Source organism: Trichechus manatus, unplaced genomic scaffold (assembly GCF_000243295.1).
Source record: "Trichechus manatus latirostris isolate Lorelei unplaced genomic scaffold, TriManLat1.0 scaffold00156, whole genome shotgun sequence".
Classification (NCBI taxonomy): domain Eukaryota; kingdom Metazoa; phylum Chordata; class Mammalia; order Sirenia; family Trichechidae; genus Trichechus; species Trichechus manatus.
Genome location: NW_004444092.1, coordinates 4,124,431 through 4,151,088, shown reverse-complemented (window position 1 = coordinate 4,151,088; position 26,658 = coordinate 4,124,431). Strand labels below are relative to the sequence as shown.

Below are 26,658 nucleotides of genomic sequence, written 5' to 3'. Positions count from 1 at the left end.
GTGCTTTACTTATTTGGGGCTTCTTCCCTTTCCATATAAAGTTAATGATTAGTTTTTCCATCTCTTTGAAGAATGTTGTTGGTATCTGGATCGGGATTGCATTGTATTTGTAAATTGCTTTGGGTAAAACTGTCATTTTCACAATGTTTAGTCTATCCATGAGTATGGTATGGTTTTCCATTTATGTAGATCCCTTTGGGTTTCTTGCAGTAGTGTTTTGTAGTTTTCAAGTCTTTTTCTTTACATATTTTCTTCTCATCTTTTTCATTGTTGTTGACTTTGTGTTTGCTGAGTCTTTATATTTTTCTAGTTTTTTATTTTGACTTATAGGATTGTTAGTTTCCTTTGTGGTTATTTAATATTTACGCCTATTTTTCTAAGTTTAAACCAGTCTTTTATTTCTTCATATTGCCTTGACTTCCTCTGCATATGAAAAATCTATGTCTACATTTTTTAAGTCCCTCTTTTTTGTTTTAATGTTGTCATCTTTTACATATTGACCTCTGTTTCCCTATTTTCAGTGTTTCAGCTTTGATTTACTTTTGTGACTTCCCTATCTGCGTTGATATCTGGTTGCTCTGTCCTGTGTTCCAGTCTTGGGTTGTTATCTGAGGTTACTGATTTTCTAACTGGAGGACTCCCTTTAGTATTTGTTGTAATTTTGTTTTGGTTTTTGAAAATTCCCTGAACTTCTGTTTATCTGGAAATGCTCTAATTTTGCCATCATATTTGAGAGACAGTTTTGCTGGATATGTAATTCTTGATTGGCAGTTTTTTTCTTTTTCTTTAAGGTTTTATATATGTCATCCCATTGCATTCTTGCCTGCATAGTTTCTGCTGAGTAGTCTCAGCTTATTCTTATTGACTCTCCTTTGTAGATGACTTTTCATTTATCCCTAGCTGCTCTTAAAATTCTCTCTTTATCTTTGGTTTTGGCAAGTTTGATTATAGTATGTCTTGGTGACTTTCTTTTGGGATCTACCTTATGAGGGGTTCGATGAACATCCTGGATAGATTTCTTGTCATCTTTCACGGTATGAGGGAAGTTTTCTGTCAACAAATCTTCAACAATTCTCTCTGTATTTTTATGTTATCCTCCCCTGTTCTGGTGCTCCAATCACTCGTAGGTTATTCCTCTTGATAGAGTCCCACATAATTCTTAGGGTTTATTCATTTTTTTTAATCCTTTTATCTGATTTTTCCTCAAATAAGTTGGTGTCAAGTGCTTTATTTTCAGCCTCACTCATTGACTTCCACTGCCTCAATTCTGCTCCTATGACTGTCTATTGAGTTGTCTAATTCTGAAATGTTATTGTTAATCTTCTGGATTTGTGATTGCTGTCTCTCTATGGATTCTTGTGGTCTGTTAAATTTGTCATTATGCTCTTCTGTGATCTTTTTAATTTCCTCTATTGTGTGTTCTGTGTTTTGCTTAATTTCCTTCCTTATTTCTTGAAGTGTTCTGTGTATTAATCTTTTGTATTCTGCCTCTGGTAATTCGAAGACATTTTCCTCCTCTGGAAAATTTCTAGATTCTTTATTTCCGGAGCTTGCTGAAGCCATCATGGATTGCCTCTTTATTTGATTTGATATTGACTCTTGTCTCCGAGCCAACAATAAGTTACTATATTTATTTATTTTGTTCGCTTACTGTGTCCTAGCTTCTAGTTTTTTTTTTTGTTTTTTGTTTTGGTATGCCCAAATAGGCTGCTCATATGAGCTAGTTTGATTATTGGCAGCTTTGAAGCTCTAATGTCCTGTCACCAGGTGATTAGATCAGTTACTAGGTATGTGAGCTCAGGAGTCCGCCCACTCCTCCTGTATGGATTCAGCTCAGGTGCCCAGGTAGATAGCCACCAAGTGTGTGGTGTAGGCTCTCACCTACAGTCCTAGACAGGCATGGGTGATTGGTGTAGGCAGAGGCATCTGGCTGCAGCAGGGGGACACACTCTGAGCAAGGCAGGGGGCTGATGGCTACCCCCAAGTGTCCAGGAGGAAGGCATGTCCCTGTTCCCTAGAGCACATAGGTGGGTGGGTTTTGCAGCCGGACTATGAGCACCTGATGCTATTGGCTGTAAGGACTGGGGGGCACCTCTTATGCATGGCCCTCTATCGCAGGTGGCTAGGTGGTGTGGGTGGAGCCACCAGTCCTCAAGCCCCTGATGTGGATAGGTGAAGACCCTGCTTAATGGGCACAGCAGTATCAATGTCAAGAACCTGCCACTTCACAGCTGAAACAGTTGAAGGTAGAGTTCCAGTATATACGCTGTTGTACCGTGGTAATAAGGGCCTACTCTGTTGAGATGGGCCCACAGAAGTCTCTGTAGGGGGAAAGGTACTCAAAGTCCGTGGATCCCTTATGCCTGTGCCTAGGCAAAGGAGCTGTGCCTAGCCTGGGTTCCTGGCTTAGGGGAGCCAGCAGTTTGTTTTTTCCCGTTTGTTAATTTGTTCACTCTCCAAGGCAGGGAGAATGGCTCCAGGCATGTGATGGATTCTACTTCCGGCCCAGGGGACTTGGCAGTTGCTGAAGCTGGTCCGGGACCCAGGGCAGAGCAGGAAGCGAGGATGTAAATGGGAGAGAGGTTTTTCCCTAAGGAAGGGTGTTTTTGATCCACGTGGTAAGCCGTACGCAAGTACTTATCTTCCCTGATGTGAGCTGTGTAGACTCTCTGGCGCTGGGTCTTTCCCAGTGCAGAAAACGTGCGTCCCGAGTACTGCCACTTGCCTGCCTCACCACTCACCCACGAGCTGCTCAGGCCTGAAGGGCTCAGGCTCTCGCCGAGTCACATCTGGCAACTCCTTGCTGCTTCCGAACCATCTCTCCCTCCCCCTGCCACTCAGTCTGGTTCCTCAACTCTGCCTTTGATGTTCAGGGTTCCCAGATTGCCATATATAATCGAATCACTTGTTTTTTTGGGTCTTTGTTGTCAGTGGGTCCACTAGAAGTGTCTGACTACTCCGCCATCTTGGCCCCACCTCCCTTACAGTGTTTCTGATGCCAGAACATTTCAGAGTATTGCACTTGTCTGCCCACATAAATAAAACAGTAATTGTATGCCAGACAGACTTGTCAAATGAGAGTGGTATATATTTGGTATTTAATAAATAACTATTGAATGAATAAATACATTGAATAAAATTTGTTTTTCAAAAGCCATGATAATTAAAATCGGTGAACAATGAAAATAATTACCAACCCCAGCTATCAACCCACTGAATTTTAGCTGCTGTCAATGTAATACAATCCCAATACAATGAGATAATTTGGTATCTCCTTCAAAATCAGTTAACTGAAAATAGCTTTACATAAAAATATGCATCTTTAGGAATGTAAAACATTTTTTCTGCAAATTCCATGAGGTGTTTCCAACTGAATCCCTGAATAGATGGAAATCAATAGTAACTTCATTTTGACAGATGCAACCGTAAGAAAAGCACAATTTTATTTACATGGAACAGATACAAATCTGCAATATTAAGAAATGTTCTGGCATCAAAATACTCTGGAAATGTTGAGGGGGGGATACCCACCACTACCACTAATTCCTCATCTAAAATAAATAAATAAAGAAACCTCAGGCTTTTATTTAGGTTTTCTTATGCTAGAAATGTAGCATGTTCTTGAAATGAGGAAAGAAAGATTCCTCCTACTTCACTTGTCTGTCTAGGATGAACATTAAAAGTGCTACACAGCACTGGAACAGGCAGCCCTCTGCCTACCAAGTGGACGGCTTTGCTCGCTCTGGTTTGTGTACATTGTGAGCCCCACCAGGGTCCTTGTAGTAATGTGTATTCCAGGCGAGGCCATCCTGAATGCTTTAAACCTCTAAGCAGTAGCCAATCATTTCCTGCTATAAATCTCATCAATCAAACCTAACCCTTCCCTGGCCAGTATCAACAAGCACCCATCATATACTCTCTAAAGCTACAAAGGACATAAAGGAAAAATTGTGGGATACTACTGCCAACTGGAGAACAGGAGGGAATCTAAAAAAAACCTTCTCTGTTTTTTCTTAATCCCCAAATTTCTACAGCAGCTAGTAGCATACAGGTGAAGAGACAGTCAACTCTTCAACAGTGTTTAGAAATCAAAGGCAGAGCAGAGACACTGCTTCCACCTCTGCATGTGATTACACCATTCTCTCTCCTGCACTCACAAAATCTGCTTCCTCTTTCAACAGTGGCCAGCTGGTTTTCCAGAGGTGCCTCGTTAAGATTTGCTGAACACACGCCCACCCCTTTAAGTTATGTGCGGCACACAAAACTCACCACTGCATTTGCGTGGGAGAGATCCAAATGGAGGGGGGACTGCCTCAAGGCCTGACGGTCCTAAAAATGTAGCCCGCGTCGACCCATTGTGGTCAAACTGGCGTCTCTGTATAGACCCAGAGCTCCAAGCCAAAAAATGCTAAATCTCACAGGATTCAGAAATGGCTTTGCCTTAAAGTAGGTATTTTTCTAAGACGACACTAGTCTGTGAGTGGATTTGTTTTACAAACATCGTGTAGGCACAACACATGCAATGAAGGCCTTTATTCTCTAATCTGGAGCTACAGGAGGCTGAGCAAGAGTTAAAGGAGGAGGGCCCATGTCTTGAGTTTCTGACTTCTATAACTTCAAGAGATTGCTTTCTGTTAACCATAAATAAAATTTAGCATTCCTAAAATTGTTTCCACATTACTTATGAATCCTTTCACAGAGAAAATAGGTCTAAAAGCCTTCAAACAAGGACTCCAGACTAAACAAAATTATCTCATTTTGATATTCAGAAAAACGGAAGGCATGGCAGTTAGACAATGCACTGACGAAGTACCTCTGTGTGGAGCAAAGATGGGTTTCATTTAGCAATGCCGGGCTGCTGACAGCGACATCAGCACCAAAACAGGGCTCCTTCCCCACATCACTCGACATGGGATTCAGAGAAGTAAAGATCTACATACTTTTGGAGTGCTAGGCTTCCAACCCAGTGAGTAAATCATTCTGTCTTTGAAAGAAACAAGCAAATGCAAAATATCTTTTCAAGAGAACATCTCCAACTAATTTCTTTTTCAGCCTTTTGAAATTATCTGGATTTTAGGTACAAAATGCAAAGTGGTAAGTTAGATACCAATGCCAAAAAGGCAACTGCAAATGAAAGGGGGTTGGGGTGCCCTACTAGAGAAAAACCAGGAAGGGAGTTTGCTCCTCTTTACCCACCTGCCTCTGGGCCTCTGCCAAGTTGAAGGGCAGAGTTCCCTCTTCCAGAGGTGCAATTCGTTCAATGTCTGCTAAGGTCATTCGTCTGGAGGGAAAAACAAACACAAACAACAACAAAAGTATCAGTTTACTACAATTTACATAATGGAATTTTAAAACAATCATTTTTATGTCCCATATTTCTGAGTAGCCTTAATTCTTTTTCTCTGGATTGCTGCCCTCCTCTTACCCCCAACTCCTAACCTCCTTTTATTAAGCTGATTAAAAAAAAAAAAAGGCAACTTACCCCCGTGGCTCATATAAATCTGCTAATTGAAACAAGATGTCAACTTCCATGGGTGTAACTTGACCAAATTTCTGAGCTGCCAGAACAAACTCCTCTGTATGGGGGAAAAAAAGTTAAAAGAGAAAGATTCAAGAAGGAATTGCCACTAAATTCAGCATTAACTCAAGGCACTGGAATGAGTATCACAAAACTTTATGATTATCAATTATAGAATTCACGTCAACTCAAATAGGGTAAGAATATCTCAATTCCTTCAATCATCTGGGAAGAGTGTGCAGAATATTTTCTCTAACATTTAGTTTACAAGCTTAGTGTCATCTGAAGGCTTAGCATAAATGACACAGGATGTGATTCAAATTGCAGGTCAGGGAAAACAAGGAAGCAGATATGAAACTCCCCGGAGGTTATGTTAAAAAAGCTTTGGAATTCCTAAGGGAATTCTCTGTTGTTGTTTTTTTTTTTAAAATTCCATTAAAACGCTGATAATATCTTGTTCCAAGACTGTAGATCAACTTACATTGTCACCAATTCTTCATCTACTTCTGAAGGCCACTTTAGAGGCTGCCAATTTAGCTCAAGATTTGGGAACATTTTTAAAAACTTCATCTGTTTTCTTCATCCTAAGACTGTCTTCAGTTTATTTAAAACTTGCTGAGGATTATTTTTTGTTTGCTTTTGTTTGTCTGCTCAGGAGATGGAGAATATGCATGTAACCTATGGTAATTTGTGTCAGTGGCATAGACAAATCCATAATACAATCTCTTGGTTGTTCCCTTAACCTTAATAGCAATATCCCAGGATATTTTCAGGCAAGCATTCAGAGATGTTCTCACTCACCCTTTGTCACTTCTACATCTTTTCTGTTGCCAGCCAGAGTACTGTAGATCTTTCTAATGAGTTCCATATTGTTAAGGAGTGAATTAAATCCATTAAAATAGGAGAAACTAACTTGATGGGATGTGGTACCTCCAGCAGCCTCAAATAAGTTGAAAACAAGAAAGGGAAGAAGAAAAATAAACAAAGGATTTATAGAATGAAGAAGATTCAGAAGCACATGTATCAAATGCTACTTTGGAAGTAATCCAAGAATGCATGCATAAGAAGAAATGGTCATGATTATTTTCTTTTACATTAAAAAAAAAGCTATAAATGATTTTTAAAAGTAACTGCAACTAATCATGACCAGAACTTGCACTCTCCACACAACTCCTAGAAAACTAAATAAATGCATGTGTAGGATTATAACAACAGGACCAGTAGTAATTTATAGAGTTCAAATTTCAATTGGAAATGTTTTATAAGTTGGTTTATTTTATCTAATGAGCAAATCTTAAAGGCTTATGCATGCAAAACTATATTATACACACTCACAGATGCAAAACTATATTATAGCAATGCAAACATACTATGAAAAGTGGTCAATCTAACATTAATATCAAGACTTGTCATGTTACTTACAACTAGCAATACATAATCATTTAAGCACAGACTTTACATTGGTGGGATTTTCTAGCAAATAAGTGTATTATGGTAAAATTATGAGATGTCATATGCTTTGATGGGGGTTAACACTGGTCAGAATTCTGATAATCAGGATTTGTAAGAAACCATATATCTTCACCAGGGACAAGCGAAACAGACAGCATGTCTATTATGAATGAGACTTCAATTTGGGGTTTCAAACTCTAGGCTTCCCTAACAAGGCAAAATATTTTCATTAGGAAAGCACTTCTTTATAAGGTAACAACCACATAAATCTTCATTTAGTAATCATTTAAAATAGCTGACATGAGAGTTTAAAATGGGGTAGGGAATGGGGGCCAAGAGAAGGAGCCAGATTAATATAGTTCCAAAGAGGAAAAGGCCATGTTAGGATGCCATGATGCCACTTCCTCAAAAAGGGGCACCAGGAAAAAAAGCAAAAGCAAAAGTCTACTTTGGTAAGCACTGGGGGAAACCCAGATGATGGTGAAAGCACTCAACATGTTCTCCCTGGGATTAACCAAAGGAGAGATTGCGTAATGGTTCCCATATTTGAGTGATCATCAGAATCATCTAGGAAGCGTTAGAAACTACAGATTCCAAGATCTCACCACCTGTGGATGCTGAAATTAGTAGGCTTCGAAGAGACCTTGGAATCTGTATTTTTTTAGTTATCCCTGGTGATTCTGATGTTCCATACCAAGGCTTGGAACCACCACCATATGATATCGTAAGATGCCCCTGCGGTCCATGAGGTAAGGACAGTGGCTGGACGTCCACTAGGATAGACACTCCATGATACAGAATAGCAGGGCTATCATATCTGCCACTATAGCCGCAGCACATACATGTTGAATGAATGAGTGAATATAACGTTTAGAGCTTCCATTCTGCTCCCTACTCTAGCAAGGAAATATAGGTGTGTACAATTTTTTTTTTTTAATTTTTGCATTGGAGACCAGATAGAAGTGGAGAGCAGCATTTGACATACATCAAAATATAAAGCAATATTAACAAGAAATCACAATTTTTTTCTTTTTTCTTTAATCAGTTAATATATTTCTCTAAAATATTCCATATTATTTAGACCAAAAAAAAATTAACTTACCCACTAAAACTAGCCAGAACACAGCTGTAAGCATGGTAATGTATGATGTCACATTAAGAAAATGTTACTATTTAAACAGAAGATCCATATATAATTTATAAGAATTACTTACAATCACTTATTTACTGAACTTACACCAGATAGAATAAACTGCTTTATTAGGGCAAACTGTTTACAACTTACAGCTACTAGACATTCTTCCACAAAAGGTGTCAAGACATGGGGGCGGATGGTGACCATGATGTCTCGGAAGTCAATGGCTGTGACTCTTCCGGTCCTGGCATTGTCCCGCTGTACAAATGCTTGCTTTGCATGCTCCAACTGTATTTCCTACAAATGAAGGTGAAATACTTACTTTATGCTTCTCACTTAATTACTATAAATGACTGATCATTTTTAAATTATGGTGTAGACATATAAATAACATCTTGATTCAACAAGCCCCCATCTGTTTGTTAAACAGTGGTCCCCCCAAGCAATTGTCTCCTTCCAAGACAGAAAACTTTGCTCCGACCAGTGAACATGTCTTGAGAAAATGCAGTCCACCTTAAATCTGAGGAAACCAAATCACTTTTGTGCTCTGCTTGAGTCCAAGGACACAAAGAAAATAGTAACTGGAGTGAAATTTGGTAGGTTCAAAGATCTGGCCGAACCCAGGCTGGTGATGCAGGTGATAAAAGGAAAAATGCTTGCAGGGACACTAACATTTCGCCAAGGAAGAGAAAAAATCTTTAAGTCAACCTGGTGCAAACGTGATATAACAACAGACTGAAAAGAGCGATTCTCCTCTAGAATACGCAATTCCTTATCTCCAAAGTTTGGATTTCCCAACCTTGGCACAACTGGCGTTTTGGGCTGGGTAAGTCTTTGTTGTGGGGGCTGTTCTGTGCATTGCTGGATGTTCAGTAGCATCCCTGGCCTCTTCCCATTTGGTACCAGTAGCATGACAATCAAAAATGTCTCAAGACATTACCAAATGTCCCTTGGGGAGCAAAATCACCCCAGTTGAGGACCACTGCTCTAGAAAAGGAGGTAGATAGTATGTGGGTCAGACAAGGCAAAACCATGGCAGTACCTTTGAATATATGTTTTAAATCATACACTCTAAGGATAGGATGCCCAATCTTAGAACACTGCTGCTATTCTCAGGGGTAAGTATACACACAAAATAAAACATAGCCTCCTATCAAAAATCAGTGTGAGCAACATAGGGTAAGCATCCCTTCTGCAGAGAAGGAATTTTACTATCTTCTCACATCCCTCTGCCCATTTCCCACACCAGCCCATGACCACAGAGTAAGATCTAATCTCCATCTAATTTTAAAAGTATCACTAATATGGCTCTTAATAACTTCAAATTTTTTAAATAAGGAGGTATTATTGGATGATATAGAGGAATTTTTTTCCCCCACTTTGTTTGGTGAGATAATGTCTCAAGTCCACACCACCACCAGCTGCCGTTCTGGCTCACAGCGACTCCATGTATGTCAGAGTAGAGCTGTACTCCATAGGGTCTTCAATGGCTGGTATTTTGGATGTAGATTGCTAGGGATTTCTTCTGAGGTACCTCTGGGTGGACTAGAAACTCCAACCTTTCGGTTAGCAGCTGAGCATGTTAACCTTTGCACAATCCGGGGACTCTAATGGCTTGGCAGTTACATAAAACATAAGCGTCCTTATGAATCAGTGGAAACCAAAGTATGGGAGAAATGACATGAAGTCTGCTGTTGCTTTGAAGTATTCCATCCTCTTCTTGTTTCCCCCCAAATGGGGGGGGGGGGCGTGTAAGAAAACTAATAAAATATTGATAATAATTGAAGTAATGGGTACAGTGGTAGGTCATTATACTTTTCTCTCTAAACGTGTAGTTTCAATATTATCTACAATGAAATATATTAAAAAAAACAAGATATTTAATAGTAAGAGTCAGCATTATCATTCTATTTAAACACTTCTTCTCAGCTGGGCATCTGCCAGTTTTGATCCAATTTGTCCTTACTGAAATTCTTTTCCTGGACCTTAAAATCTTTCTGGCATCTCTTCCACTCACTCCTTAAATCGAGGCATTCGTCAGCTGTCTATTCTGAGGTCTCACTCTACTCTGCAAGCAAGGTCCTCCATTACCAAGGCCTCAAGGATACCTTTTATGCCAAAGTTTGATTCCCAGATTCTAATTACTCACTCCTATCTGCTACGCCAGAATTTCTGTTTAGAGTATACATCCACGTAGGTACCTTGTTAAGGCCATAAAATAACACTTACTGTTGTTGTTAGGTGTCATAAAGTCAGTTCTTACTCATAGTAACCAACCCTATGTACAACATTGCAGCCACTATGTCAATCCATCTCGCTGAGGGTCTTCCTCTTTTTCACTGACCCTCTACTTTATCAAGCATGATGTCCTTCTCCAGGGACTGGTCCCTCCTGATAATATGTCCAAAGTATGTGGGACAAAGTCTCGCCATCCTTGTTTCTAAGGAGCATTCTGGCTGTACTTCTTCCAAGACAGATCTATTCGTTCTACTGGCGGTCCATCATATATTCAATACTCTTCACCAACACCACAACAAAGGCGTCAATTCTTCTGTCTTCCTTATTCACTGCCCAGATTTCGCACACATATGAGGCGACTGAAAATACCATGGCTTTGTTCAGGTGCACCTTAGCCCTCTAAGGGCTATCTTTCCTTAACACGTTAAAGGGTCTTTTGCAGCAGATTTGCCCAATACAATATACTGTTTGATTTCTTGACTGCTGCTTCCATGGGCTTTGATTGTAGATCCAAGTAAAATGAAATCCTTGACAATTTCAATATGTTGTCTGTTTATCATCATGTTGCCTACTGGTGCAGGTGTGAGGCTTTTGTTTTATGTTGAGGTGCAATCTATACTGAAGGCTGTAGCCTTTGACCTTCATCAGTAAGTGTTTCAAATCCTATTCACTTTCAATAAGCAAGGTTGTGTTATCTGTATAACACAGGTTGTTAATGAGTTTTCCTCTAATCCTGATGCCCCGTTCTTCTTCATACAGTTCAGCTTCTCGGATTATTTACTCTAGCACACAGATTGAATAAGTATGGTGAAAGGATACAGCCCTGATACACACCTTTCCTGATATTAAACCACGCAGTATCCCCCTGTTCTGTTCCCACAACTGCCTCTTGGTCTATGTATAGATTCCACGTGAGCACAATTAAGAGTTCTGGAATGCCCATTCTTCGCAATGTTACCCATGATTTGTTATGATCCAGACAGCTGAATGACTTTGCATAGTCAATAAAACACAGGTAAACATCTTTCTGGTATTCTCTGCTTTCAGCCAAGATTCATCTGACATCAGCAATGATAGGTTCCATGTCCTCTTCTGAATCTGGCTTGAATTTCTGGCAGCTCCCTGCTGACGTACTGCTGAAGCTGTTTTTGCATGATCTTCAGCATAATTTTACTTGTATGTGATATTAATGATAGTGTTCAATAATTTCCGCATTCTGTTGGATCACCTTTCTTTAGAACAGACACAAATATGGATCTCTTCCATTCAGTGGTCAGGTAGCTGTCTTCCAAATTTCTTAGCATAGACAAGTAAGCACCTCCAGCACTGCATTCGTTTGCTGAAACATCTCATTTGGTATTCCGTCAATTCCTGGAGTCTTGTTTTTTGCCAATACCTTCAGTGCAGCTTAAACTTCTTCAGTACCATCAGTTCTTGATCATATGCTACCCCCCGAAATGGCTGAATGTCGACCAATTCTTTTTGGTACAGTGACTCTATCTATTCCTTCCATTCCTTTTATTTATTTATTTTTTTGATGCTTCCTGCATTGTTTAATAGTTTCCCCATAGAATTCTTCACTATTGCAACTTGAGGCTTGAATTTTTTCTTCAGTTCTTTCAGCTTGAGAAATGCCAAATGTGTTCTTCACTTTTGGTTTTCTAATTCCAGGTCTTTGCATGTTTCATTATAATACTTTACTCTGTCTTCTGGAGCCACCCTTTGAAATCATCTGTTCAGCTCTTTTACTTCATCATTTCTTCTGTTTGCTTTAGCTCCTCCACATTCAAGAGCAAGTTTTCAGAGTCTCTCTTGACATCATTTTGGTCTTTTCTTTTTTTCTTGTCTTTTAACAATCTTCTGCTTTCTTCAAGTATGATGTCCTTGATGTCACTCTACCACTCATCTGGTCTTCAATCATTAGTGTTCAACGCATCAAATCTATTATTGAGATGGTCTCTAAATTCAGGAGGGATATACTCAGGGTTGTACATTGGCTTTCGTAGACTTGTTCTAATTTTCTTCAGCTTCAGCTTGAACTTACATATGGGCTACTGATGGTCTGTTCTGCAGTAGGCCCCTGGTCTTTATCTGACTGATGACATTGAGCTTCTCCATCGTCTCTTTCTCCAGATGTAATTGATTTGATTCCTGTGTATTTCATCTGGCAAAGTCCACGTGCATAATAGTCACCATTTCTGTTACTGAAAAAAGTTATGTGCAATGAAGAAGTCGTTAGTCTTGCAAAGTTCTATCATGAGATCTCCAGTGTTGTTTCTGTCACCAAGGACATATTTTTCAACTACTGACCCTTATTCTTTGTTTCCACTTGTCTGTCAGTTTGTCATACTGTGGTGGCTTGCGTGTTGTTGTGATGCTGGAAGCTATCTCTCCGGTATTTCAAATACCAGCAGGGTCACCCATGGTGGACAGGTTTCAGCTGAGCTTCCAGATTAAGAAAGAGAAGGAAGAAGGAACTGGCGGTCTACTTCTGAAAAAACTGGCCAGTGAAAACCTTATGAATAGCAGTGGAACCATGTCTGATATAGTGCCAGAAGATGATCCCCTCAGGATGGAAGACATTCAAAATTCAACTGGGGAAGAGCTGCCTCCTGAAAGTAGAGTAGACTTTAATGATGTGGATGGAGTCAAGCTTTCGGGACCTTCAACTGCTGATGTGGTGTGACTCAAAAAGAGAAGAAATAGCTGCAAACAATAATCAGAACGTGGACTGCATGAAGTATGAATCTAGGAAAACTGGAAGTCCTCAAAAATGAAATGGAATGCATAAAGATCAGTATCCTAGGCATTAATGAGCTGAAATGGACTGGTATTGGCCATTTTGAGTCAGACAATCATATGGTCTACTATGCTGGGAATGACAAACTGAAGAAGAATGGCATCACACTCATTGTCAAAAAGAATATTTCAAGCTCTATCCTGAAGTATACCCCCATCAGTGATAGGATAATATCTATACGACTACAAGGAAGATCAGTTAATATGACTATTATTCAAATTTACGCACCAACCACTAAGGCCAAAGATGAAGAAATTGAAGATTTTTACCAATGTTTGCAGTCTGAAATTGATCAAATATGCAATCAAGATGCATTGATAAAAAATAACACTTAAGCATCACTAAATCCACTATTGTATGCCCCCACTCCCAGCGCTCAACCCTGCTGCTCCCTCACCCCCCGCCCACCATGTTCAAAGCTTAATTGTTAGCATGTTGTTTCTCTGGTTACCTCATCTAGAAATCTGTCATTTTTAGTTCTTCCATCTCCCTTTTCCCCACAGCAAACCAGCTGCAAAACTGTGTCACTTAGACCTCTGAAAGTTTATTCAAATGCATCTTTTCCTTTCATTCCTGACGGCACCGGTTTAGGCCCCCCTCAGATCTTGTCTAAATATCTACCGTAGTTCCAACTGTCAGTGAGGCGCTTCTCTCTGACTTTCACAATCCACCTTGCACATGTCACCAGATGCCTTTTAGAATCTCAAATCTGACCTCAAACCCCCTATGCAGATACCTCTGACAACCCTTCACCATAAAGACCCATTCAAAGTAGAGCACTCAAGACTGGACAGGAGTTACTGTCAGCATCATCTCCCATCACACCATGCCCAGCCCTGCCAACCTTTCCACATTCTTCCCTCCTCTAGTGTGGCCCACTACTCCTTTCTCTAGCTCCTGAAATCCACTACTTTCTCAAGGCTTAGCTTAAATGCTAAAGTATTACTAGGCCCCCTAACCAAAAACAGCTGATCTGAATTCATCTGGTAGCCTGCCCAAACCTCAATTTTAAGGCTTGTCTTATTCCACCTGACATTATAATCAGTTGTTTACATTTCTGTATTTCTCTCTATCCCACTTATGGTGCTAGGCAAAATACATACAGTAGGTGCCCAATTAATGATATACATTATCATGTTGTTGTTGTTCTTAGGTGCTGTCGAGTCGGTTCTGACTCATAGCGACCCTCTGTACAACAGAACGAAACAATGCCCAGTCCTGTGCCATCCTCATTATCGTAAGTCATTAAACTCATTGCCGCCAAGCCAATCCAGACTCAGGGTAGAACTGTCCCACAGGGTTTCCAGGGAGCAGCTGGTGGATTCAAACTGCCGACCTTTCTGGTTAGTAGCCGAACTCTTAACCACTCCACCACCAGGGCTCCATAAGTCATATGTATTCCATGAGTCACAAGTATTCTATGATCTACTGAGCAAAAAGGGGTTCTCGGTACAGTGCTTCCAGTTTAAGAGGCAGGAACAAATGAACTGTTAAACATCCTACAATGAAAAATGACCACCGTATATATTCAATTGAAAGTGGATGAGCATTGTCCCTTTTGAATTGCCAGACCTACTGTTTAGGCTATTGTAAACCAAGATTACTCTCAACAATAGTAGAAACTACATTCTGTTTTTTACATTTTCCCTAGTTTATAACTCAGAGCCTTAGGGATCTTCAGATCATTATATCAAAAACTCTATCACTTTCCTTGGCTACTCCACCTTCTGAGAAACACTGAGCCAGAACACCCAGATCAGCCTGTTTGGATTGCCAAACTGGGAAGCAGATGCCAGAGTGACAGCAATGTTTATACAGGGGACAGGGGATGCATTTGTAATGAGGATGCATAGGAAAATCTAACATGTACTCAGGTCCACTGACAGACTGATGTTCCTAGATCTGAACCCAGAAGGGGTAAAACTGGGGCAGAAAGCTTTTAGTATGCATGGATATAGCATCTGTGAAATAATGTTCCCGTCCAAAATGAAGGGAACTAGGACAGGAAAACAAGCCATGCATGTAGGTGACAGGAAAACAATGGGGGACTTAATAGTTACATTCAAATATTTAAAGGTTAAAGGGCTATCAGAAAAAAGAAAAAAAAAAGTTATTTGGGGAGGGAGAGTATGTCCTTGCATTTAAAAAACAAAACAAAACAAAAAGGACTAACAGGTAAAAGAGAGATTAGACTTCCTCTCTATATTTCTTATTAAAAAAAAAGAAAAAATCAGTGCAGAGAAGCTAGCAGTGGGCCAGGTTTTAACAAAATACACGGAAGAAGTATTTAAGCTTTAGAACTATTCACCAATGAAATACATTGCAAAGTAGCAGGTTCCATATCATTGGAAATATTTGTTCAACTATAGCCAGGGAATATATGCCAAGGAATTTATTTTATTTCATTTTAATAGAGGGGGTTATAAAAGCAATATGGTATGATGATAAAAATAAAAGACTTGGAATAGCACTGAGCCAAACTCAAATATCAGTCTTCACACAATTAACTGGAAGTCTTAGGTATGTGTGTTGGCATCGAAGAGCCTGGGGCTATCTTGTAGAACACCATTTGCTTTTGCAAACTGGAGGTCATGTATGGCAGGCATTTAATAAACTATAGCTTTGATTTTTGTCCAGGTGAAAGGTTTAAACAGATAGTCTCTGAAGTCCCTTCCAATGTAAGTTCTTTGAGTCTTTCCAAAAAGCACTTGGTAAGCAACAGCAGTTTTGCTGAGTCATTTTGAACCAGCCACAGGAATCGAAACCCGAAGACTAGACGGGGTGGAGAATAGCAGTAACAGTTGAATGCTTAAACACTTACTATAGGCCAGGGGCTATGCCCAGACTTCAAAGACAGCATTTCATTTAAGCCTTACAATAATTCTTTGAAGAAACAACTGTTGTCTTCATTTTACACAGAGGCACCTGAAGCTTATGGAGGGATGTTAAGTAACTAGTCCAAAGTCACACAGCTAAGAAATGGCACAGCTGAGACTCACACAAAGGTATGTCGGATTCCAAAGTTGAGATTTTTAACCACTAACCTACGCTGACTTGGGTGAAATCATAAGTAAGAATATCAGAGTAGATTTGAACAGAAAAATGGAGAAGAGCTGTTATGAAGTTTTACTGATGACTTGACTATAGAAATGGAACAAGATATATTTCAAAGAATTCTCATCTTGGATGATGGGAGAAACAGGAGAATCTACCACAAAGAAAAATTACCAGTTGTTGCCTACAAGTCGATTTCGACTCATGGAGACCCCATGTGTGTCAGAGTAGAGCTGTGCTTCATAGCGTTTTCAATGACTGATTTTTCAAAGTATATCGCCAGGCCTTTCTTCCAAGATGAACTTGAACCTCCAACCTTTTGGTTAACACCCCAGACTGTCAACCGTTTGCACCACTCAGGGACTCCCCAAGGAAAATACTTCAGGGGAAAAAAGCTGAGGTTGCTGACCATAATGAGAAACCTGGAGTGAGAAGAGTTTATGTAGTTATAAACAAAAGAAAGCTGGAGGTACTGGTAGAAATATAAACCTGGGAAATTTAGACAATAGAATTTGAGGGGAGAAAAAAAGCTAACATTTATCAAGTGATATTAAGTATATACTGTGCCCCAGAGACTGTGGTAAATGTTTTCTGGCATTATCTCTTTGAATCCTCCCAACAACCTTATGAGGTAAATCCCTACATCACCACCATTTTGTAGATGGAAAAATAGGTGAAGAACAGCCAACCATCACACAGCGCTAAAGACAAAACTCATACGTACCCAGGGGGTATGGCTCCAGAGCCACAATCTTAACCTACACGAGACTGCCTGCTCAATTCAGGGGGTGGCCTACACAACGCAGAAGAAAGAAATAATAGTTGCAGAAATGGATGCAATCACCTCAAAGTGCCTACAAAGAGCAGGCAGATAACAGAATCTAACTCATACCTAAATAAGTGAGTACAGATAATAAAAAAGAGGGCCTGAGACCTTGTAGAAAACCCAGAGAGCTAGGAAGCTGGCATGCCTCTGTGAAGAGAGCTCTTAACAGCATCCGACAATATTGTCGCTGTTGTTAGGTGTCACTGACTCATAGTGACCCTATGTGACAGAGTAGAACAGCCCCACAGGTTTTTCTAGGCTGCAAGCTGCAATCTTTACAGGAGCAGATTGTCATGTCTTTCTCCTGTGGAGCCGCTGGATGGGTTTGAACTGCCAATGTTTTGGTTAGCAGCTGAGCGCTCAACTGTTGTGCCACCAGGGCTCCTGTCAGACAACATGTACTTACTAAATGCTGCTGATGGAGACCAGGAACTGACTACAAAGGAAGGGCCCCTCGTGTCACCTAAGGCTAGAAGACCCCAGAGCAAAGGGCTGTACTGCTACCTCTGGGGTAGCTTTGCTCAAGCACATACAAGGAGGCCCAGTTTCTCTCTAATATTTGCCAGTGAGCTGTTTTCCGTTCCTTCTTTTCTGGTGCATGATGATTAATGGAAGAGGCTTTTATTGTAGCAGTTTCCAAGTGCTTCAACATACACATTCAGATTGCTATAGTGGGAAAAAAATCAAACTCTTCAAAATTGCTAGTTGTACAGAAATAAACACATATAGGGGTTATACTACTTTAGGTCTAACATTCATGCTTCTAATAGTTCCAGGCCTGTCATTTCCTTAATAATCTCCTATTTTCAAGTGGGTATATTTTGAATGCAAAAATTCTCTCCACCCCTATTCAGACATGCAAGTTTGTGCTTCACCCTGAGAAGAATTTATCAGGAACAAAAAAACAGACCCTCAAAACAAGGGGCAGATCCAGATGATTTATATTACAAAGCTCAGAACGCCAAAAAACACTCCTAGCAAATCTGCAAGTTTGAGTTTTATACAGTTTTGAAATAAAATTAAAAAAAAAACTAAAACTTTAATAAAAGGGAGTTATCAAAGAGAAAATGATTCAAAAGAAATCCTTTTTAATGGTGGTGGCAGAAGAATTCTGGGGGAATAGGCAGGACATGTTTATCAGAACGAGGAACAAAAATGCATAAAGATGGTTTCCTAAAAAAAAAGAAATACAGTATAAATTTAGCTCTTATTTCATACGAATTTTATATTACATCAACTATCAGAACCTGAATACCATTTACTATATAACTATCCACCTGGCTTTCATAATTTTATGCTAAGTTGTCGCAAAATATTCTAATTAAAATAAAGAACCATAGATTTTAAAGAGTAAAAATATAACAACAAAATAGGTAGAGTGCTAAGTTCTTCCCATTCTTAGCATTTTTCCGCGCTCTCCACATTCAGCCCACGCCACCAGACTTTCAGAGTTCAGGGTGAAATTTCATCCCCAATTCACTGGGTGGGGACTTTCACTAAAAGGGTCTTCAGAAGCAGTGTCACATGTGGTACAGCATGCACAGCAACACCTTGGCAGAAACCAAGTACAGAGCTTTTCCATCTTAATTTCCCTGCTCTTCTAACATTAAACTTCACAGCAGGTAACAACTGGGGAGATGCTGTATGGAGTGTTCATTTTTACCAGGATGTTACTGTAAAAGTCTGCACAACAGACCGCTCAACAGAACAGCAAGCTGACTAACACCATGGGCACAACAGCACCATGAATCCTGATTTCCTTCTCCCAGAGAGTAGATAGTGTACAGCGTGAGTTCTCCAAGTGACCAGGATACTACCTCATCTCTGGTCACCCACCTCCAAACTAGCAATGGCTTCCATTTGGACAGAAATGTGATCTAATCTATTGGCAGAGCTGAGGGTAAACAACATTAGCCGCCTTTATCGATTATTTCATTTCAGAGCATCAAATGGTGCTATATTTATGAAATGCTACCAAAACTACACTACAGATGCCATCTGGTCCAACTTAAAATCAACATAAAAAACACTCACATGTTGCAAATGCAAAGGCAATCATGGTGTCTGGTTACTAAAGGTCCATGTTCTAGGTATTGTAACTAACACAGATGCCAATTTGGGGAACAGAGGAGAGGCAAAAATGACTCGTTACCCAATACTAAGCAAAAAGCTTGTTAATTTTCCACTATCCTGTTTAGACAATTGCGGCTTTAATGAGTTCTACTACAAGTGATTTTCGGCTGTTGTTGCGGTTAGCTTGAAATCCATTATCATTCCCAAAGCTTGGGAATTTGATGTTTTGGTTGAAGGTGGTAAATTGAAGTTATGTTTTATTTTGTTTGAGGAGTGGGCCACTTGTCTTTAACATGTATAGCCTATTTGTGTTGAAATTTTTTCCTTACACCAGGATGGCATGACCAATATAGTAGCAAACCAGAAGCAATGATGACTGTAGAGGCCAGATGACAGCTGATTAGTGGCTGTGACGCTCTCACTTCTAGAGGGACAAGTAGAACCATCAGTACCTGGAAGCAGCTGCTTACTCCTCTAGTGCTCATAACCTGAATAATCAAAATATCTATTTTACACATAGAGGACCTGGGCTGATCCTCATGCCACGCTGAATCATAAGACAAAATAAATGGCAATTCAATTTAACAGAAAAGAGCCAAAGGTGCTCAGTTGCAACAGGGTTATCATGGAGTTCATGTGATCTGAAGACAAGGGTCTTTACCGATAAGAATAGTCAGTCTGGTACACCAGACACAGCTCTAATTTCCAAGTTCTATTGCCAGTTCTATCAACTATGATTTACCTCTCGGGTTTCATCATTCTCGTCTGACAAAATAAGCACCTGAATTAAATGACTGTAAAACACTTAGACCCCTGATCAGAGCTCCTGTTGGGTCAGGTAATCTGCATTCTTAAACTCTAATTGATGAGAAGACATTAGCTAGGATCATTAACCCCGTTCATTCCCGACTCAGCTATCCTGTCTCTTGATAACTAATGGAATCCCAGCTTCAAAATTTGCCTCTCCATCTATTTAGAGCACTACAGATTTCTTCATGATTCCTAGTCCTACAGCCATAGTACGAAGGCCCCTGGAAACAGAAGAAATTTCCTGGCTCCATAAAATGGGGAAAAGAATCCTTGGAAAAGCTGAAGTCCATAGGATCATAGATAAGGCTTCTACAGTACCATCCTAACTTTAAGCAACTGAGGAGAGGTGACAGAGTCAATCAACCAACACACATGTGAGCAGCTCCTATGTGCAAAACACTATTCTGCAGCTCATTAAAGCCTCCTCCTCTTCCTATATCTTCCCAGGTATCTATAAAGGATACCACTGTCTTAGTTATCTAGTGCTGCTATAACAGAAATACCACAAGCGGATGGCTTTAACAAGCAGAAACTTATTGTTTCACAGTTTAGGAGGCTAAGGGAAGTCTGAAATCAGGGTGCTGGCTCTAGAGGAAGGCTTTCTCTCTCTGTCCGCTGTGGGGGAAGGTCCTCATCAATCTTCCCCTGGGTTTAGGAAGTTCTCAGCGCAGGGACTCTGAGTCCAAAAAACACACTCCACTCTCAGCTCTTCTTTCTTAGTGGTAGTAGGTCCCCCTTTCTCTGCTTGCTTCTCTCTCCTTTTACCTCTTGTAAGATAAAAGGTGATGCAGACCACACCCCAGGGAAACTCCCCTTACATTGGATAAGAGTTGTGACCTGAGTAAAGGTGCTCCATCCCACCCTAATCCCCTTTAACATAACCTAATCTTGCCTCATTAACTACAGGCAGAGATTAGGATTTATAACACATAGGACAATTACATCAGATCACAAAAATGGAGGACAACCACACAATACTGGGAATCATAGCCTAGCCAAGTTGACACATATTTTTTGGGGATACAATTCAAACCACGACAACCACCATCTAAGCACCTGACCAAGCCTAAAACCCGGCAGTCAACCTTGAGTTCTGCAAATCTGTAACTGTCCCCATCCTATTAAATCACCAAGCCTTTTCAGGTCTACCCCTTAACTTCTCTTAAATTCAATTACTTCAGCCCATGACTGTTACCATCTACCTAACTCAGGCCACAGTTGTTTCACTCTTGGCTTAGATATTAGCCAACTGGTCGCCCCCTCCTTAGTCTATCTTCTCACTCCATCTTCCACACGACAGCCAGATTGAAATGCAAATGTGATCATGTTTGCCTCTCTAGGCCTTCCACCAGCCTCAGGATGAAGACTTGAAGACTGGATCCTATACTTTTAAACTGCCAAGGTTTTGTAGTCTACACCAATGCTCTAGTTTAGATCAGTGTTTCTCAAAATGTAGTCCTCAGACCCCCAACAGCATTACAATTCAGGATGCTTGTTGGAAAGCCAGTTTCTTAGGCTCTATCCAGACCTACGAATCAGACTCTTGGGGAACAAGGAGCCCAGGAAGCTGCATTTTTAAATAAGTGCCTCAAATAATTTTTACACTAAAATTTGAAAAACACTGCCAGACATTTAGGAAAGTTAAATTCAACCTCAATTTCACCTGTCTGATCTTGAACAAATTGGGAAAACATCTCTAAGCTTCTCCACACTCATCTTTCATACAGAAACAATAGTAACTGCCTTACTTAGCTCCTAAGATGATTGTAAGGACAAACACAAGTAAAAGCATATTCTAAGCTGGAAAATGCTATATGAGAGGGGGTGAATGTTTTTAGAGCTAACAAGAATATTGGCTTTGGTAGTAACCCTAGACTTTTCTATCTTGAGGTTGGAATCATTGGAAACTATGTGCAGATTGTTTCAAAAGTGTGATAATTATATATGAAATATATACCACCCAAGATTATGAAACAGCATCAAGAAATAATTGGAAATGACAGTAACATCCATCCCAACCTAAGAAATTTTGATCATCATTATCTGGCAATTAATGGGTAGGGGCCAGGAAAGCTAAATGTCCAGCAATACGTGACTGGGCACCCTCACTGAGAAGCACGGCCCCTTCCAGGAACATGAAACAACTGTTCATAGCCTGGCTCTGGAGGCAGTGTAGTCTAAGATACTGTAGTGCAATATAGTGGTAATAGCATAATATTTGTGAATCCCTCACATGCTTATGACCGTACAGAAATGGCTAAGTTCTAGAGCAGTTCCTCTTTGTTCTTTTGGGGTACCCCTTTGGGTACCTAATGAAAGCTATGGGTCTTCTCCCCAGAAAACTACCCATGAATGTAAAATTTTACTCTACAGCCTGTTTATTCTTTTGCATGCAATAGGGGATAATGATAATTATGTCTCAGAGCACTGAGAGGATGCTATAATCAGAGATTGGAATACTTAGGGCACAATTATAACTAATAATAACTAGTATCTGTACACTTATAAAGACTGTACAGAAATTAGTTATTACTTCTTTTTTTTTTGGAGAGTAACTTTAGTGCTGCCTTAACAGAATATATTGACAGAAAAGTCCAAGAGGTCTTTAACAAACAGTAATTTGTGCCCCCAGGTGCCTCTCTGTGCCCCAGGGGTCTACAACATCCACCTCAGCTGAAGAAGAGCCTCAAAGCAAAAGACTTCAGTCTCTTCATCTGTAAAAGGAGGCAGTTAAATAGATGGCCTTTCTGCTCATACCTGGCTCTATAAGTCTATACTTTGGATGACTGCTCTAACCACTCTTTGAATGTTGTCTTTAGGTTTAAATCTCAAGAGGTGGTGTCATCTCTGGATTCTCAGCTCTTTGCACAAGGCCTCTCAGCAAACTGTGGATGCTCAGCAAACACTGCACAAGTGAGTGGCTTCTCCCATAGAATAATAATCACAGCATCAAAAAATACTTCCAAACAGGGTAGAAAATTTTATATTAATACCATTTATGAAAACGGTTCTGTTAGGTATAAAAACCAGAACAAATAAAAAAAACCAAACCCACTACCGTTGAGTTGATTCCGACTAGCAACCCTGTAGGCAGAGCAGAACTGTCCCATAGGTTTTCCAAGGCTGTAATCTTTATGGAAGCAGACAACCATATATTTGTGGAGCAGTTGGTGGGTTCTGAACTGCCAGCCTTTATGGTTAGCAGCCAAGTGCATAACCATTGAGCCCACTTGGGCTCCTTGTGTCAGGTACAGAACAGGATTTTGTTTTCTCTGATGGTATAAAACAGGAAAATTTCTCCAAATCGCCTTCTAAAAGATTCAGTACAGGAAAATACATTTTTCAACTACCAATCATAAAATGAGGTTTGTTTTAGAAGCTGAGAGTTGAGGTATGTCAAAAAGGTTATAGAATATTTTAAAATACATATACATACAAAGCTGTATTCATATCCACACATATACACCACCATTCACACAATTAAATGGAGATGATAAAACTGGGAATAGAAACAGCTGCAACAGTATTAATGATTGGGTGTGTCCTAGTTATCTAGCCCTGCTATAACAGAAATACCACAAGTGGGTGGCTTTAACGAACAAAAATTTACTTTCTCATAGTTTAGGAGGCCAGAAGTGCAAATTCAGGGTGCCAGCTCTAGAGGAAGGCTTTCTCTCTCTGTTAGCTCTGGGGAAAAGGTCTTTGTTGCTTTTCAGCTTCAGTTTCTTGGTTCCTTGGAGACTTCATGTGGCATGGCATCTGTCTTTCCCCATTTCTGCTTGCTTGCTTGCTAAATCTGCTCTTTTCATATCTCAAGAGATTGACTTAAGACACACCCTGTCCCATTAACATAAGAAAGAAAATCCATTCCCAAATGGGTAACAACCACAAGTATAAAACCCACTGCTGTCTGCTTTCCAGTCGATTCCGACTCACAGTGACCCTATAGGACAGAGTAGAAGTGCCCCCTAAAGTTTCCAAGGAGTGCCTGGTGGATTCGAACTGCTGACTTTTTGGTTAGCAGCTGTGGCTCTTAACCACTATGCCACCAGGGTTTCCAACCATATAGGAGTTAGGATTTACAGTATTTATTTTTGAGGGACACAATTTGATCCATAACAGGATGACAGGAATGAGGCCCCACTCCCTCCCTTTTGAGATCTTTATGTACGAACCAGGAACAAGGACGTGAGAAGGAAGCTTTGTTTTTGTCCATGCTACTTGCTTCAACATTATTACTTAGATGCAAAGTATAAATAAGGCAAGTTAAACTCAAAGGATATAAAATTGATTCTCTACTTTATGAATTTTATAACCAACACACAGAAAATGACATACCAGCTTACCATTCAAGCGATGCTTATATGACCACCACCACCTCAGTGGCTGGGCACAATGTCCAGACCATACACAGATGAACATGTGAGCCAAGTGAAATCCTCACAGCCATAAGGTGACTGTTATGGACTGAACTGTGTCTCCCAAAAAGATATGCTGAAATCCTAACCACTGGTATCTGTGAATGACCTTGTTTGGAAATAGGGTCTTTGAAGATACTATCAGTTAGGTTAATATAAGGTCATACTGCAGTAGGCGGGCCCAATCCAATCTGAGTGGTATCCTTATAAAAGAAGAGAAAAGACACAGAGAGACACACAGAGGGAAGATGGCCATGTGACGATGAAAGCAGAGATTGATGCAGCTGCAAGCCAAAGAACACCTGGGGTTATCAGAAGCCGGCAGCAGTAAGAAAGGATCTTCCCTAGAGCCTTTGGAGGCAGGGCAGGCCTGCTGACATCCTCAATTTGGACTTGTAGCCTCCAGAACTGTGAGACAATAAATTGCTATTCTTATGAACCAAAAAAAACCAAACCCATTGCTGTAAAGTCGATTCCCATCCAGAGCGACCCTTTCTCCCGTGGAGTGGCTGGTGGGTTTGAATGACTGATCTATTGGTTAGCAGCCGAGCGCTTAGCCACTGTGCCACCAGGGCTCCTCTCTATTCTTACAAGCTACTTAATTTGTGGTATTTTGTTACAGCAGCCCTGGGAAATGAATACAGTGGCTTATAACAGACTCACACTTGCTCAGATAGAGCAAAACATTTATTAAATGAAGAAATAAAAAAAATTTAAAAGCAGAACTTGCAGAAAATGGCACTGCAGAAGAGAACTGGCCCACCAGCCCCACACATGTATACAGACATAAGCATGGGTAACACACGCAAATGTCAGGCCTGAGCAAACTTCTAGGGACCCTCAGTGGGATAGAGCAGTACAGTCTCTACTTTGCACTCAGGCTCCCCGAAACCACAAGCACTTCTCAGCTGTCCCTACGGCTGCTCTTCTTCCTCACGAGGTGACAGGCAGCGGCATGCAGGGGGCGGCACCTTCACATCTCAAACAGCAAGCATCTGCTTTCAGAGCCTCGGCGCCAGCTGGGGAGTCTGTGCCCGTGTTTCTGAGCCTTGCCTAGAGCAGAGGGGTGGGAGCATGCCTGACAAAGCAGGAGCCTAAAACACAGGAGATTAAATTCACTTACATCTTTAAGAAGCTACCTGAATCCAGAAAAGAGGCCAAAGGAAGCAAGCAAAGTGTTTGAAGTAGAGGTTTGAAGCCCTTATCTGTATTCAGAAAAAAGCTCAAAGGAAGCAAACAAAGCGTTTGAAGCTGAGGGAAGTGACCCAGTGGTATTCATCAAAACTGTCATTTCCTAGGCATTCAAATAAAGCCTATCACCATCCATTAATTCCTTTAAATTTGGGTCTGAGATAGGACACGAAAGAAATGCCCTGACCAAGACAATTAACCACTACAACCATTTTAATCTAGTAAAAGTTTAACATCTACATTTTGGTTACAAAGGCAAAATCATCCCAAGCAGGACACTGTAGGATGTTTGCATTTACTATTATAGAATCAAGGAGCCCTGGTGGCGAAGTGGTTAAGCGCTCGGCTGCTAACCGAAAGGTTGGTGGTTCTCACCAGCCGCTCAGTGGGAGAAACATGTGGCAGTCCGCTTCCATAAAGATTTATAGCCTTGGAAACCCTATGGGGCAGTTCTGCTCTGTCCTTCAGGGTCACTATGGGAATCAACTCAATGGCAACAAGTTTTTTTTTTTAAATAGAATCTAGTCAGATTTAAGTGAATGCCCTATAAGTTACAACTGGAAATATAACTGGTAAGCCCTGAGTCATCTAATCCTTGACTCGGACTTCCCCATATCTTGAAGAAGGCCTAGAAGCTCCTGTGAATGGTTTTATAGTTGACTCAATTCAGCATAATTGATACTTGCTTAGAGGGAAATGCGATCATCCTTACCATTGCTAACATCCCATTAAGACTAAAAGTTAATTCGGTTATGTTCCATAAAGTCAATCTGAGGCATTTGTCTCAACAGCATTATTGTCATTATTTCTCATCAAAATGAATACCGCCTCCTACTTCGTGCCCGTGTCTTGTGTAAACAACAGCAAAAATCCAACAACCCACATTCCATTCTCCACCTGAGTTACTGAAATAGGTTTATGTTTATACAGAACTGAAAATGGGGATTCACAGACATTAACATGTTTTTAAAAAATACAAAGGCAGATTTAAGACATCTTGTGCAGGAAAGTGAAAGTAAACTAAATAGGATGCCAAACTCTATATATCATAAAGATACCGTTAAAAGGAAAGTAAAAAAGAGAAACATCTATTAAAGTAAACCTGTCACATATACTAGGGCCTGAGAATGTACCAAAAACACT

The 26,658-nt window shown here is 40.3% G+C and overlaps 1 protein-coding gene across 2 annotated transcripts in view; it reads right to left on the bottom strand.

Moving 5' to 3' along the window:
- The window catches only part of SLC25A13 (solute carrier family 25 member 13), a 222,051-nt gene that overhangs the window by 76,947 nt on the left and 118,446 nt on the right, over positions 1–26,658 (bottom strand). For both annotated transcript variants that reach the window (XM_012558304.2, XM_004386134.2), the window contains 4 exons: positions 8,256–8,402; positions 6,320–6,458; positions 5,483–5,576; positions 5,197–5,281 (listed from right to left, as the gene is read on the bottom strand). In XM_012558304.2, the coding sequence (XP_012413758.1) occupies positions 5,197–5,281; positions 5,483–5,576; positions 6,320–6,458; positions 8,256–8,402 (465 nt within the window). The remainder of the gene's footprint in view (positions 1–5,196; positions 5,282–5,482; positions 5,577–6,319; positions 6,459–8,255; positions 8,403–26,658) is intronic.